General features: G+C 55.9%; 1 protein-coding gene across 1 annotated transcript in view; it reads left to right on the top strand.

The window, feature by feature from the left end:
* CDC42BPB (CDC42 binding protein kinase beta) overlaps positions 1 to 15568 on the top strand; it is a 55449-nt gene that overhangs the window by 32203 nt on the left and 7678 nt on the right. Inside the window, exons 18-29 of the mRNA XM_015599679.1 lie at positions 514 to 662; positions 1301 to 1395; positions 2954 to 3033; positions 6291 to 6380; positions 6741 to 6818; positions 8115 to 8220; positions 9336 to 9472; positions 9948 to 10087; positions 11598 to 11679; positions 12783 to 12999; positions 13171 to 13233; positions 14374 to 14970. Coding sequence (XP_015455165.1) covers positions 514 to 662; positions 1301 to 1395; positions 2954 to 3033; positions 6291 to 6380; positions 6741 to 6818; positions 8115 to 8220; positions 9336 to 9472; positions 9948 to 10087; positions 11598 to 11679; positions 12783 to 12999; positions 13171 to 13233; positions 14374 to 14970 — 1834 coding nt within the window. The remainder of the gene's footprint in view (positions 1 to 513; positions 663 to 1300; positions 1396 to 2953; positions 3034 to 6290; positions 6381 to 6740; positions 6819 to 8114; positions 8221 to 9335; positions 9473 to 9947; positions 10088 to 11597; positions 11680 to 12782; positions 13000 to 13170; positions 13234 to 14373; positions 14971 to 15568) is intronic.

The following is a 15568-nucleotide window of genomic DNA, read 5'->3' as shown; positions in this document are numbered from 1 at the left end:
TTATACCGCTTGAGGCCAGCGAGTGCTGTCGGCCACCTGCTGCCATCGAGCTGGTGCATTTCACTGCTGCGCCATCTGAATCATCCCGTCCTTCCTTTTCCTTATTATTTTAGACTTTTATTAGAGGTAGGGATAATTGACGAGTGATGACGTAATTCCTAAAATGAGGAAATAAAATGTTCAAGATGTTGGAAACGTAAGGTACTGTGGTCTCATCACACAGCTTCTGCCGGTAAGAGTCCAGTGGACCCATGTAGAAATCACACTATAGGATCCACTTTACTCTTTTAAAAAAGTAAAATTTTATTCTTTAGATCTCTAAGAAAATAAAAGTCATAATACGTCAAAACTAAAATTGTGTCCGAGGGACTTTGATATATCTGAGTTGATGTTTAAATGCGATAATTAAAGTTTGAGGTTAGATGAAGATGAGCCACTTATTTTTGGCATTCGCTTTGTTAAGCAAACAGATAGCTTGAAAGTGTGTTTTTGACCTTTGACCCGCCGTCGCAGGACCCCCTCTGGAAAGTGCGCCGCAGCCAGAAGCTGGACATGTCGGCACGGCTGGAGCTGCAGTCGGCGCTGGAGGCAGAGATCCGGGCCAAACAGCTCGTGCAGGAGGAGCTGCGGCGGGCCAAGGACTCGGCGCTCTCCTTTGAAAGGTGCTTGTCCGCGCTCTGGCTCCCGCTGGGCTTGCCCCGAGCTGCTCCGTGCCAGCGTGCCTGCTGTCCCCCCTCACAGATGGCACTGAGTCATTCCCCAGTGTCCCCCACTAAGTGAGTGCAGGTCCCAGGCTTTGGCGCCGACCGGCCTGCTCACCTTCAGGCCACGTGTTGCCTATAGCGGCCTGACTCTCTCCGGCCCCTCGGCCCCTCCAGGGAGGCGTGGGAACCGCGAGACCCTGTGCCCGGGCCGCATGAGAACACCCTTGGGTGCAGCCGCCTTCTTCCCGTTATGGGAAAGACACAAGTCTGCCGGCTGCGTGATCTGGGCCGCGTGTCCTTGAGGACAGGGCTCGTCAACAAAGAGATAAGGAATGTCGAAACCCCGTGAGGCTCCCTGATGTTACACTCTGTCTCTGTCTACAATGCTGGAGCGCGTGTGCTCTCCATTGTGCAGCGTGCTGGGGCCCGCCCGTGCCAGGCGCGGGTCCGCGTGTCTGTCCAGCAGGGCTGGCCAGCCCCTGCCCGGTCCCACGCTTTCCCGGGCATGAGAGACAGCCTGCCCTCACATCCTGTCACAGCCAGCACATGGGTGACCTGTTCTCTGTGCACTTAAAGCCGTTTATTTTTTATTTTAGTAAACTAAAGGATTCGGAAGCCAAAAATAGAGAATTGTTAGAAGAAATGGAAATTTTGAAGAAGAAGATGGAAGAAAAATTTAGAGCAGATACTGGTAAATTAAAATACTAAGTTTCTACATTTTTAAAGTAAAAGCCTTTTTTAATGAAAATGTTTTATTTTAGATTCTATGTCTTTTAGATTTAACAGTTTTAGTTACATAAAGAAAGCACTTATGTCATTCCAAAGCCAAAGCTCTGGAATAGGATGAGTTCGATGATCCCTTCCCCAGAGCTACCGTTTCCACTTGATCCTTCATTTCATCTTGAGAACATAAAGCAAATACGCGCGCGCATATGTGTGTGTGTGTGTGAGTGTGTGTGTGTGTGTGTGTGTGTGTGAGAGTGTGTGTGTGGTCAGACATCCTGACCCTGACTGCAAAGGCCCGCTGTGTGCAGCATTCTGTGCGTGGGCTTTCGGGATCCCTTCCCTGTCACACAGGGCACTGCGGTGGGCCGCAGCTGCCCAGTGGCATGGCACCGGGCTGTCCGTCCTTGCTCTCACAGATGCTGCCACGTGTAGCCGTGTGCCCGTGACGTTTCACGTTTCTGTCTGTTTTGGGGTAGATTTCCAGAAGTGGGGTTGCTCGTCCAAGGGTAGGTGTGCATATGCTTCTGCTGGATGTTGCCAGATTCCACTCCAGAGGCTTGTACCTTTGTGGGGTCCCTGCTCCCACAGCCTCGCCCACAAAGTATGATTTCACACTCTGGTTAGATGAGAAGCAGCATCGCAGTACAGACTTCGTTTGCGTTTTTCTCATGAGCAAGATTAAGCATCTTTTTTTTTAATGTTTAAGGGCTATTTTTTATTTCTATTTCTCTGTCTTGTATTTCTGTGTCCTTTGCCCATTTTAAAGATTTAGATTGTCTTTTTCTTAGTTTTCAGAAGCTTTTTATAAATTGAGCTTTCGTTTGTGACAGAAGTTGCAAATATTTTTCCTAGGTTGTCTTTTATCTTTTTGCTTGGCTTATGATATTGTTTTTGCCAAACAAAAGGGTTTTTTAAATTCTTTTGTCAAATTTATCAGTTTTTTTCTCTTTTTAAGTCATAGGGAGATGTTCTGGGTTCCTAGTTGTTCAAGTAGTTCACCCGTGTTTTCTTCCAATACCTGTATGGTTTCATTTTTTTAAATTTAGGTTACCGATTCCTTTGGAATTCACTCTGACGTACAGTTCGGAGAATGAATCCAGTTTTATCGTTTTCCTTTGGCTAGTTAGTTGTCCGATGCCAGTTATCACAAAGCGCCCTCCCGGCCAATTTCACGTGGCTCGTTCCATTGATTTTGAAGATTGCTCTGGGCACCGGGCTGTTTCTGGCTTTTCTACCCTGTTCGTTGTTCGTGGGCAAGAGCCTTTTGTGGATCTGTTTTCGTGCCCGATAGGTCACCCCCACCCCCCTTTTTTTTAGAGAGATTTTTAATCTTCCTTGTTTACTCTCCCAAGTGAACTTTTCAGTTCACGCGTCCAGCTCTGGAAAAACATGTGGTGGTGGTTTCCGTGGCGCCCCCTCAGGTTCGTCCGCTGACCTCGGGAGAACTGGAGTCTCGTGGCACTGAGTCTGCCCGTGACACAGCGTAGTCTCCTACCTTAACTGACGTTTCTTCTTCCTTACAGGACTCAAACTTCCAGATTTTCAGGATTCTATTTTTGAGTATTTCAACACTGCTCCTCTCGCACACGATCTGACATTTCGAGTAAGTTTTTAAAAAGTGGCATGAATTTGTGATAAGTTAGAAATCGTGTAATATGATTTGAGTACCTGTGGGACCACAAACACTCCAGTAAATTAACATCTGACTGTTGACCTCGATTGTGCTCACCTGGCATGCCAGAGACGCTTCCCAGGACTGAGTGGGGGCTGGTGAGGCAAGTGATCAGCATCCTCGGGGGGACTTCTGTGCGGGCCTTGCCTGCACGGTCGGTGTTTCAGGTGACTTTCTAAATACAGATTCTCACACCGCAGCAGACGGAGGCTGAGTTGGACGTGTTGCCATCTGGGTGACTTCTTTGTGGCGCCACAGCTTGGTCTCGGTGGGGTGGGGGTGGCTTATGAGAAAGCCCTGCCCCAGGCACCTCGTCGTGGTCCTGGACTTGGAGCTTGGTGCCGCACAGCCGGCCAGGGTGCTGTCTGCTTCGGAGGGCCGCTGAGTGCAGCATGAACCCCACTGCCCCCCTTACGCTGTGCTGCTTCACTACAGACTTTCTCCCTTTTTCCAGAACAGTAGGGGTGGACCCTTACTAGCAGCCCCTTTGAGGCAAGCCAGAAAGTAAAAATAACAAAAGCAAATCTCGTTCACGAGATTTCTGTGAGATGTCTGTCGTTTTTGTTGGTTTTCCGACTTTTTGTTTAGAAAATTTTAAACCTGTAGGAAAGTTGAGAGAACAATGCAGGGAACGTACATTATCTGTCCTGGCGTCCTGCCACGTTTGCTCCCTCTGTCCATATGCACAAAGACTTCTGTCCCCCGAACTACTTGAAAGTGAGTTGTAGACATCAGTGGCCCCGGAATGCTTCAGAGTTCATTTCCTAAGACGCAGGCGTGCCCACGTCACCCCGACACCGCTGGTGTGTGGAAGGTGTGGGCACGGGTGCGCCAGGTCAGGGCCCAGCCAGCCTTAGCCGTCACGACTCTGGTCGCCTTTCCTCTGGCACCGTGCCCCCCCCTTTCGTAGCATGGATATTCTCATAGTACCCAGACCAGTGTCTCGTCGAGTGTCTTCCACTATCGATTGGTCCGGTACATCCTTTTGCTTAGATGTGGGTTGAAAATTTTGGCGCGGATTCTGCACAGGAGGTGTGCACGTCCCACGTGTGGAGGCCAGTTTGCCCAGCGTTGCTGATGCTAAGTCTGGTCATTAGGTTGAGGTGGGGTGTACCAGACCTCATCCCTGGGAGGGGCCGCAGTGAGCAGTCAGCAGGTGACCATTGGGTGCCTCCGCCAGCAGTGGGTTGGGTTAGCGTGCGTCAGTGACCTTGCTCGGACGAGCTGCTGCAAGATCCAGGCAGGTTTGTGCACACCTGTTACATTCACCTGTCAGATGCTGTTTTATCACATCAGCAGTGCTTGTCTTTTTCTTGAAGTCCTCAATCTTTAAGAAGCAAATACATTTAGGCATCAGGTGCACGCTGGTTCTTAGGAAAACCTGCCGCTGCACGGGCCGCGTGCCTTTTCCCGTCGCTGCGTGTCGGCCCCGTCCGGTGGGAGTGAGTCAGACGGCGAGGAACCAAGGACGGTGATCGTTAACGGGGGGCAGGCGGCCACGAAAGCACGGCTTTTCTCTTAAAGTAGTGGGCAGGGTCCGTCCCTCTGGCAGGTGGCTTCCAGCTCAGACCATCCCATCTCTGGACGACTGCAGAGCACTGCAGCCTGGAGATGGGGGTCCTGGCCTCAGCACCTTATCCTCTGTAGCCGGCACGCCTGTATTTTAGTGTTTAATTTCAGTCCTTCTTGAATTTCTCTGTGGTTTAAGTAGGAAGGACATTTGCTGATGGAAAAAAAATCCTTGGTCAGAATCTGGGTCTGTTAGGAGGTGTTTCCAGACCCAAGAATCGTCTTCTAGAAGCTTCTGTGTCCCTTCCCACTATTAAACCTGTTTAGTACTAGAAATGGTGTGCCACCACAACCGAATCAGTATGTTTTCGTGCATGTTTTTATTGGGTGGGAAATGATCGTTTTGTTCCTCCTGTCTGCCACCACCAAGGACTCTGTCTCCTCCTCCGCATCCTCCCTGCTAGCCTCTTGGGAAGAAGTAAGTCACTGCCGATGCTGGCTTCCGTCGCCTGTCACTCACACCCGTGGAGCAGCGCTCCAAATGTGGCGTCTCCTGTTCCTTAATTTGCATCCTTTTGATAATTAACCAACTAAATGAAACTAGTGGGTACATGGCTAAAATTCAATCACTTAATATTCCTTTGCTCTCTATCTAAAGCTGGAAATCTAACTCATTTAAAATACCTTGTTTATGGGAGAAATTTGCTTACATTTATAGCTTTGATAATTAGTCTTTCCCTTGTGAATTTCTTTACAAATCCAAAGATTGCAGTATACGATCGTGATGAGTGTTGTGTATATGCACCCCCTTCCCGTCTGAACTTGGCTCTTTACACAGCAGCCTAATTAATGCAACTGTCGGGAAGTGTTTCTCTGATTGGTTCATTGGGATCTCGGTGTGGAACATCAGGTACAGCCGAAAACGGCTCTCACAGGGCACTTCCCAGCTCCTTTATGTGCTGGCGTGCGGTTTCCTCGTGCTGGCGCTCACAAGCATACGAAACGGCGTGTGCATGTCTGCGTGAATACTAACAACCTTTGATGAAATCAGTTTCAGAAACACTTATTAAAATAGTCATTTTTAAGTGGTTTTAGAATACACCTTTTGCTTCAAATTAGCTTCGGAGCTTTAGCTTCAGTGAAATTAATGGGGGGGATCTGGAGTTATTAGAATAAATAAAAACACTGCTTCTGTGCATCACAAAAGTTTTAGGGAAATTTTTATTCTGGTCATAGGCCCACAGGCCTCTGTCGATATGAGAATTTATTCTTGATCCCTGAAAAAGTGAAGAAGCATTTAGCTGCTTTATTTAAGGCTACCAGGGACAGACGAAGCCACTGCTGAATGACACGGGGTGGGGGGAGGGCTGCAGCTGGAGGTGAGGCCAGATGGCTTCTGTCTTTGCTGCTGCTGACTGTGACTTGTGGGACTCCATCTGTCCAGCACTCACCATTCCAGCCTTAGAATGCCACGGCAGCGGCCCACAGGGAAGGCAGGTCAGCTGTGAGTGAATGGGGGGTGGTCCGTGACACCGGGGACTCACAGGAATAAGAACCTGTACTGGGAACTTGGGTCCCCAGTGGAGTGTGTTTTTTAAATAAAGAACGTGTCGTTAGAGTTTGAACTCTGCAGAATAAGTTCATTCATTCCCACTATTTCTTTGCCTTTTTTTCAACAGACGAGCTCAGCTAGTGAACAAGAAACACAAGCTCCAAAGCCAGAAGTGTCCCCGTTGACATCCGTGGCCGCAAGCACAGAACAGCAGGAAGTAAGACATTGTTGCCCGGTGACACTGCAGACCCTCGAGTCTGCTCCCCCTGGCCCCCCCGCCCCAGTGTCCATGTGCCACCCACTGCCCTTGAACAGAAGCTGCTCTGAGGCCGAGGCCAGCTGGCTGGTCCCACCTCGCAGCCCCCAGCTCTGAGCCTGGCTTGCATTTCCGAATTGCTCTCAGTGCCCCAGCCAGGTGACAATTGCTTGGACAGGTGTGTCAACAATGCAGTGAATTAAAAATGCAGAAGTGTTCATTATTGATCAGTTGTAGAGAGAAGTGATCGCAGACAGGGTTGACGTGTAGGAGCAGTGCTGAGCTAGACGGCACACTCACCTGTCCTTGCTTGTCTCCCAGGACATGGCTCGGGCCCCGCAGAGGCCGCCCTCCGGGCCGCTGCCCCCGTCACAAGCCCTCACTCTGGCTGGACCGAAGGTAGGCCTTGCTTTTACCCGTGAGCCTTCTCAGTTTTTGAATGTGACTTCCGTGTAAGCAAGACAGGCATGATTTTTGTACGCACAGCAAACCCTTGTGTTTCGCTAAATGGTTTATTTCTAATAGTGTGTGATCCAGGAAGTGTCAGGACCTGTGTTTTCGTCATTGAACCGACACACAAACGCACTTTAATTGAAAAATTTCAGAGTTCAGTCTCCCCTGTCCCCTTCTTCATCCCCCACCATAGTGCCCTCTCCTGAGGGAACTGCTCTGTTTTATATCCACTAAGTTCCTTTTCCAAGTCTACTTCTGCTTCTCTGTCTCCATGTGGTTTGTGGGGGACTCTTCCCCCACGTGCGTGGGAGCGCAGTGCACGTGCGCGTCACAGAGCGTCTCTCATCCGTGTGTTTTGGAGAGCTCTGCACGCCAGCGCGTACGGGCCCGGCACAGGTCACGGCGTCCCAGCCAGGACAGGGCCAGCTGGCCCTGGGCTCACGTGCTTGGGCACCGGTTTCCTTTAACGTAGGCGTGGCTTCTTTTAGGGTTTCCGCCATCGACAGCCACGCCACCTAGCGATAAGGAACTCGGCTGTTTGAGACGCACGAGAGGCCCGGCTTCTGGTCTGTGGTTCTCGTGGAGTTGGGGACCACACATGTGGACTGCGCCTGGGTTTTGTGTTGATCGCTCCCTGGCTTCTTACAGATGGTCCACCACACTTATGTCCCCTGAGTGATAAATCCTCCCACTCTGCGGTGTTCGAGCCTTAGAGACACAGCGTCCTCTCCACGTGGCCTTACACTTCCTCCGTTGCCGATGGGGTCGTGATGCGTCCCTTCTCCCAGTGAGGGACAGCGGGCCTTCCTGCTCTTGCCGTTAGCACCATGCTGCCGGTCATTTCCTGCATGTCTCTTGGTGTCACATGGAAGGGCTGATGTAGGTGGGAGCCTGCCCCACACTGCGGCCCCGGGCCAGACCCCAGGAGGCTCTAGGCGGTGAGGTGGCTGTGCCAGAACAAGCGTCAGCCGTGCCGCTGCTGCGCCCAGCCAGGCGGCCTTTCTCTCCGCGGTAGTGAGTCTTCTCTGGAGGAGGCGTGCGCCGACTCCTCCTGGCTCCGGCTCCTCGGGAGGGTGTTCACCACCGGTCCCTGCTTAGCGCTGCCCGGGGCCCGCACACCTCACCGCACAGTTGCCCATTTTCAGCTTTTCAAGATCGTGCCCAGGTTGTTTTGTGAGCTCAGTCACACATGGACGCGTCTTTTCTCAAATGCGCTTCACCTTCTCGATGCTCTTCCTCCAGCCCAAAGCTCACCAGTTCAGCATCAAGTCCTTCTCCAGCCCCACGCAGTGCAGCCACTGCACCTCCCTGATGGTGGGGCTGATCCGGCAGGGCTACGCCTGCGAGGGTGAGTGTCCGTCCGCTTGCTGCCGTGTCCCCCGTGTCCCCTGGCACCAGCCATCTCAGGGGAGAGCAGTTATTATAAAGGCAAATAGGGCTGAAAAGAAGTCCTGTGAGCTGAGGACAGATTCTCTCTTTTTAGTCCTGTGAATTCTCAGTAAAGACCAGGAGTTCAGTCCTGAATCCTTGCTGTGGTGGGAGACACCTGCCTACGGTGTGGCCTAGGGCCGGGGTCCCCAGCCCCTGGGCCATGGACTGGTCCTGATCCTTGCCTGTTAAGAACCGGGCTGCAGGCGGACGAGCGAACCTTCCAGCGCTGGCACCACCACGTCAGGTCCACCTCACGTCATCAGGCGTTAGATTCTCAGGGCACTGGTCCCTGCTGCCACAGAGGTTGGGGACCACTGTTCTAGGTCATTTATTGTTGATTGTTGATCATAAGAGAGAACAATCCAAACGATCATAGTCGTTTTGGAAAATTAGCAAAAGCAGGGAGTAAAAAGGACTTTAAGACCGTCCCCTGTCAGGTCCTCTGAGGAGAAGCCCTGTCACCTGTGCCTCCTGGCTACAACCACTGTCAGTGGTGAAGCCCGTGTTGTGCTCTCATTCGGTGACATGACCAGTGCTGTGCCACCAGCCAAGGTCACGTGATGCTAGGTGACGGCCCTGGGGCTGAGCAGGCCCTGAGCGCCCTCCGCACCGCTGGTCAGCTGGCCGCCATGCTCTGTAGAAGTCGCATTTCCTTCGTGTGCCAGGGCCACAGAAGCCTCTGCCTTTGTTACTTAAACTCGGTGGGCCTTTGCTTGGCTGCCAGGACCCCTGCGTGTCATTGACACCATCGCCCTGTCACAGACCTGCGGGTCGTGTTCTTCGAGGGGATTCTGAAACCTAGCTGGAGTGAGGCGCAGGGCCTTCTGGGAGAACCAGAGGCAGAGCGTCGCGATGCTCCTTCCCCGTCAGGGGTCCTCGCTCCCGAGTGCCACTGTGGGTGCGCTGAGACGTCACCCGGGCCACAGCCCCTGAGCTTCGGTGGGAACCGGGTTAGTCGAGGGTCTGGGCCGTTTCTGGCAACACTTGGGAATTGCCATGTGGCGTTGCTGACGTGCACCTTCGCTTTTCCAGTGTGCTCGTTCGCTTGCCACGTCTCCTGCAAGGACAGCGCTCCGCAGGTGTGCCCCATCCCTCCCGAGCAGTCCCGGCGGCCCCTCGGCGTGGACGTGCAGAGAGGCGTGGGCACCGCCTACAAGGGCTACGTGAAGGTAGGAGTGAGGACAGCCCAGGGCGGGTCCTGGGGAAGGAGCAGGGCCCCGTCCCGCCCCCTGGGCTGCACACTTGGAAGACAAGGTTCCAGAGCCGAGGGCTCTGCGAAGACCACTGTGCCCACCGGTGCCGAGCGCCTGTCCCACAGGAGCATCGTAGTTCTCCATGCCGGTGTGAGCGCTCCTGCTGGCCGAGGTGTCCTCCTTGTCCCCACGTTAGCTCTTGGGAGCACAGCCCCTCCCCAGCAGTGCCCTGAGACTCGTAGGATCCAGACGGGACTCTGGGCACCAGCCCGGCGGGGCCTGGGGTGCTGTCCCCAGCGAAGCAGGCCAGCGTGCAGCAGCCAGAGGGAGGTGGCGGGTGCAGAGGCGCCTCCAGGAGGTCCCCTAGGGCCCCAGACTCCATGTGCCGCTGCCTGGACGGTCGTGACTGGCCCGCTTGGCCCAGTGAGACGTGGTCGCTGTCTATCTGTAGGTCCCAAAGCCTACCGGGGTGAAGAAGGGGTGGCAGCGGGCATACGCGGTCGTCTGTGACTGTAAGCTCTTTCTCTACGACCTGCCTGAGGGGAAGTCCACCCAGCCCGGCGTCGTCGCCAGCCAGGTCTTGGATCTCAGGTGCGTGCCCGCGCCCGCGCCCGCGCCCCGTGAGTTGGAACGCACCTTCCGCCAAGACAAGTTTGTTGCTTGACCTAACTCACGTATATGTCTTGGATCTCAGGTGCGTGCCCGCGCCCGCGCCCCGTGAGTTGGAACGCGCCTTCCGCCAAGACGAGTTTGTTGCTTGACCTAACTCACGTATACCTGCACACCCTTAACTACCGTGCTGTTCCGAGAACAGGTGCTTAACTGCATGCCAGAAACTTCCTGCTTTTGACATTTTTTACGCTGGAAAACATGCCAAATGAGCGTTTAACATAAGAAAACCACATGCCCCAAGAACAAGTGGAAACTTTCTCAGAGACACGTTGAATGTGGTGTCTCTGCTCTCAGGCCCTGACAGGCACTCTTGTTTGTGACAGATCCAGAGCTCTGGGCTTTGTGTGACCTTTGGCTGTATGGCAGCATTTCTTACCACCTCCAGCCTTGTCAGGCGCCTCCCGAGCACCAAGCCCAGGGAAATAGTGGGGCTCTCCCTTGCACCGAGCCTGGGAGACAGTGGGGCACCCCCAGCACCCATCACGGGGAGACAGCAGGGTGCACCCTTCCCTCTAGGCTTCCTTGTAGTTGATGCTTCACTCTTGTTTGTGAAATGGGCTCAGTGGTAACGTCATGGAAGTTGGAAGGTTGTCGTGGAGATTTAAAAACTTAATAGATGGGACAGGCTTAGCCCAGGGCTTGGCGTGGGAAGCTGTTGCTGCTGCTGCTGTGTCATCTCCTGTCCCTCTGTCACCAACCCCCAGGGCCACACAGGACAATACCTGCAGATGATGTGAGCGTGCTGGCACCTGCCCAGGGCTAGTGCCTGGCCTGGAGCCTCGGTCTCCAGCGTTGGTTCTGGGCGGGCAAGGGTGCTATGGCAGGTGCCGCCGAGGACAGCCAGGTAGCAGAGTCACCTCCACAACGGTTTCCACTTTCCATGTCCCCAGCCCGCGGGGCGGGCCGAACAGCTGGGGCCTGTGTTTTGGAAAATAGCCTGGTGATTCTGCTTGTCCCTTGCTGGGCACGAGTAGGCTCTAGCCTGGTGACGAAGAGGCCACTGGTGGGCATTACAGGGGTGGCGCGTGGAACGTAGAGCCCAGGGCTTAGCACGCGCTGGAGATGGGGCTCCCGGGGCTGTCTCAGCACGCTTTATGCCCTTTAAAAGTGACAGCCAAGCAGCTGCCCGATGGTAGCCAAATATGGGCCTAATCAGCGAGGTGGCATTTGTAGTGAGGACAGTCTGACTAGGGCTAGAACAGTGTGACCCTTCAGTTCTCAGACATCCCTGATCATTGAAACACACGCAGGATTCTTGAGTCATCTGTTCGTCGGCATTATCAGTGGAAGCAACTTCTTACCCAGGTGTTCGAGACAACTGTCACGAAAAGTGTCCTTCCTTTCTCGTGAGACGTGTAGCACACGGGTGGAGGGCAGACGCACGCGCGTGGTCCCTGCCCAGCATCCTGAACGTCGCGTTTCTCACCAGAGATGAAGAGTTCTCCGTGAGCTCGGTCCTGGCCTCGGACGTCATCCACGCTTCCCGCCGAGACGTTCCGTGCATATTCAGGGTACGCCGTTTCTGTTTCTTAGAGACGCTTCATTAGCCGTGAAAAAACTCCCATGGTTGAAGCCGAACGATTCTTCGAGCGTTTCACTGTGCGCCCCGAAGGCCGTCCCGTGTCCCACCCTCCTTTCCTGCTCCGAGTCCACGCGCTTCGTGCCCACCCTGCCCTCGCCCGCCTCCCTTGCCAAGCCGCAGACTCCTCTGCACGTGCTGGCGCCCTGTGGTTGGGGCACCTCCCAGCAGCTTCTTCCTCGGGCCGGCTCCCCACAGCGCTGGCCCTCCTTCCCGTCCCGCATCCTGCGTGGTCCGCGTCCTGGCTGCGCTAGCACGCTGATGCTGGAGCGTCCCCTTCTCTCCTGAGCGTTTACTGGACGCGAACTGGAACAAAACGGGGGAAAGTCAGCAGACGTTGCTCATCCGCATTCTCGCTGGCTGAGGCAGAGTCCCCGCTGAGTCAGTGTCAGGCCCTGTGGCATCAGGAAGATTCCAGATGGTGGGTCAGGCCAAGACGCCCCCGGCCCCTTCCCCTGGGGGTTTTATAAACACGGTGAGGTTTTGGTTGACCAGAAAACTAAGTCTGTGAATCGTTTTTATTAAATCACATCACTACTCAGAAAGCACTTCACGTATCCAATACAGAAAATTGCCATCATCGTGTGCTTAAAAGGTGATCACTTTGTAGCAGCTGGGGGTTCGGGTTTTCCTGGGCCGGGGGACGCGCGCAGAGGCAGACCTGGGCAGCGTTGGTCGGAGCCGCTGTTGCCTGTTGTCTCTGGACACGTTCTGAGAATCTTTTGCAGTTAGGTTGGTCAAGAAGGCAGCTGTAAAATGGCCAGTCAACCACAGTTGAGGCACGATCAGGAGTGACAGAATCGGATGAGCAGGGGCCACAGGGCGCCGCTTATAACTGCGTCCCCACCTGCTCACGGCGCAGGAGCCCTCGGCCTCTGCGGGCCCCTCGGAACAGGGCCCGGGCTGGGGGCCTTCCCTGACCGTCACCCTCGTGCCAGGAGCGCATCCTTCGGCTCCTCGCCTCCGGGGCAGGCGGCGTGCGGGCCGGGTCGGTTGTCTGACGGCTCCTCTCTCTGCTTTGTTCCTGTCACGAAGGTGACGGCGTCTCTCTTAGGTACCCCGTCTAAGACCAGCTCACTGCTCATTCTGACGGAGAACGAGAACGAGAAGAGGAAGTGGGTCGGGATCCTGGAAGGGCTGCAGTCGATCCTCCACAAGAACCGCCTGCGGAACCAGGCGGTGCACACGCCGCAGGAGGCCTACGACAGCGCGCTGCCCCTCATCAAGGCCGTGCTGGCCGCCGCCATCCTGGGTGCGTCCGCGGCCGCTGCGGGTGCCCGTCGTCCTCAGGGGTGGGAAGCCGTGTACGTCAGACGGCGCCGCCCCGTTCTCCTGCCGTCCATCTGAAGTTGTCCCTGCCCCACGTGTAAGAAGCGGGCGGTCTGTGCTGACAGAATGATGTCCTTTGTGTCCTTGCCCACAGATGGCGATAGGATTGTGGTCGGCTTAGAAGAAGGTCTCTATGTCATAGAGGTGACCCGTGATGGTGAGTGGCCAGGGGCTAGGGTCCACCCTGCGCTGTCTTGGGTCCTGCCTGGTCAGTGCAGACGAGCACAGCGTCAGAGGTAGGAACGTGCAGGGGTCACGATGAAGTCACTGGATGTGCAAATTGTCATCACATCAGAGAACTTTATACAGAGAGGGAAAGGCAACAGCCAAGAAAAATCAAATGGAACAAATGGAACGTCCCCTGAGTGTCCACGGGTGCCCAGACTGGAGGCAAAGCCCCGCCCCCCCCACAGGTCACAGCGCTAGGTTGGCTGTCGTGCGCGTTGTCCCTCCTTCCCAGTGAGAGCAGGCAAAGCGCCCACGTCAGCCCTCCTCACCGCCCTGGTCTAGGGTCAGAAGCACAAGGAGCGTGGGACTAGCCCTGCACCCAGGCCCCGGGCGCCGCCCCACGGAGTAGGGCTGCTTTGTGGTGGGCAGTGTCCCTTTTTGTCCCTTTTCGGAGCGTGGGACTAGCCCTGCACCCAGGCCCCGGGAGCCGCCCCACGGAGTAGGGCTGCTTTGTGGTGTCCCTTTCCTGATGGCCGGTGTCCACACGCCGGACCACGTGAAAGAAGGGTGTGCACGGCTGCTCGTGCCTTGGGGTCCAGGTCAAGGGCAAGCCCACAGAGTTAGGGCACCGGGGTGTTGGGTTAGTTTGGGTGCTTGGGGGGTCGGTGCTTTGTTCACCCAAGGGTCTGGTGAGCTCGGAGACAGTCCCTTGTTCCCCAGAAGCAACCCGAGGGTTCTCGGCTTCAGGGGTGAGCTGGAGGGAGGGCCAGGGCCATTCTGCTCGTGCCTTGGGGTCCGGGTCAAGGGCAAGCCCACAGAGTTAGGGCACCGGGGTGTTGGGTTAGTTTGGGTGCCTGGGGGGTCGGTGCTTTGTTCACCCAAGGGTCTGGTGAGCTCGGAGACAGTCCCTTGTTCCCCAGAAGCAACCCGAGGGTTCTCGGCTTCAGGGGTGAGCTGGAGGGAGGGCCAGGGCCAGGGCCATCATCCCGCACGCAGCATCTCCTAGCCGGGCCCTGGGGCCGCGGGGCTGTGAGAGGCGGCGGGAGCAGAGACAGAGGGTGTGAGTGAGGGTGGCAGGGCGCGGTGGCTCGTGACAGACGCGTGGCCTCACGCCAGGCTTCCTCCACAGTGATCGTCCGCGTCGCCGACTACAAGAAAGTGTACCAGATCGAGCTTGCTCCCGGAGAGAAGGTGGCGGCTGTTCTCTGCGGCCGCAGCCGCCACGTCCACCTCTGCCCCTGGTCTGCCTTCGACGGGGCAGAAGGCAGCGTCGACGTCAAGCTCCCAGAGACAAAGGGCTGCCAGCTCATGGCGGTCGGGACGATGAAGAGGGGCTCCGCCACCTGCCTGTTTGTGGCGGTGAAGCGGCTGGTCCTCTGCTACGAGGTCCAGAGGACTAGGCCTTTCCACAGGAAGTTCAGTGAGGTCGTGGCCCCTGGCACTGTGCAGTGGATGGCCGTGGTCAAGGACAAGCTCTGTGTCGGCTACCCTTCCGGGTTCTCGCTGCTGAGCACCCAGGGAGACGGGCCGGCTGTGACCCTGGTAAATCCCGGTGACCCCTCGCTTGCCTTCCTGTCCCAGCAGTCTTTTGACGCCCTTTGTGCTGTGGAGCTCAAAAGCGAGGAGTACCTGCTTTGCTTCAGCCACATGGGACTGTACGTGGACCCACAAGGCCGGAGGTCACGCATGCAGGAGCTCATGTGGCCTGCGGCGCCTGTCGCCTGTAGTATGTATATGTTTTCTGTTGCCATCCCCCCCGCCGCTGCTTTCACATCGCCCACCGGCATGTGTTCTATTGCTGTGGTTCGTCTCCCAGTTCCCCCGGCTGAGGCGCCGGGCGCCGCGGTTTCCGCGGGAGAAAATGGCCCGATCCGCCTCCCGGGCCAGCCGAGAGTGGCCTCACAGGTGGCCCCAGGCCCTCTTCCCTGTCACGCCAGCCTGCCGCCCGTGGCGCCTTCCCTGTCCCAGGCGTGGCAGGAGCCCCTCGCCGAAGAGTCACTCGTGAACGTACACAGCCTGGAAAAGCGGCGCGGGTGTCTGGGCTGGCCCGCGGGGCCGGGGCGCCAGGGTCCCAGCTGAGCCTCCTGGGGCGAGCTCTCTCCGACAGTGGTCGGGTCGGGGCTGTCCCGGAAAGCTTTGAGTCACTCGATGTGTTTAGTCGAAGTGGCTCTCTGTGTGAGCACTGGCGCGGGGCGGGAGTCGTGCAAGGCCCGAGAGCGTGCAGAGCAAGCCCGCAGGAGTCTGGGCTCCGCGGGGTCACCTCCCGCCGGGCCTGCTGTCCCACCTTCAACAGACCCTGACCTCAGAGCCCCCGCCTCGCGCTA

Source organism: Pteropus alecto, unplaced genomic scaffold, assembly GCF_000325575.1.
Source record: "Pteropus alecto unplaced genomic scaffold, ASM32557v1 scaffold8, whole genome shotgun sequence".
Classification (NCBI taxonomy): Eukaryota; Metazoa; Chordata; class Mammalia; order Chiroptera; family Pteropodidae; genus Pteropus; species Pteropus alecto.
Note: the sequence above shows the minus strand (reverse complement) of the source record. Positions and strands in the feature narration are given on the sequence as shown.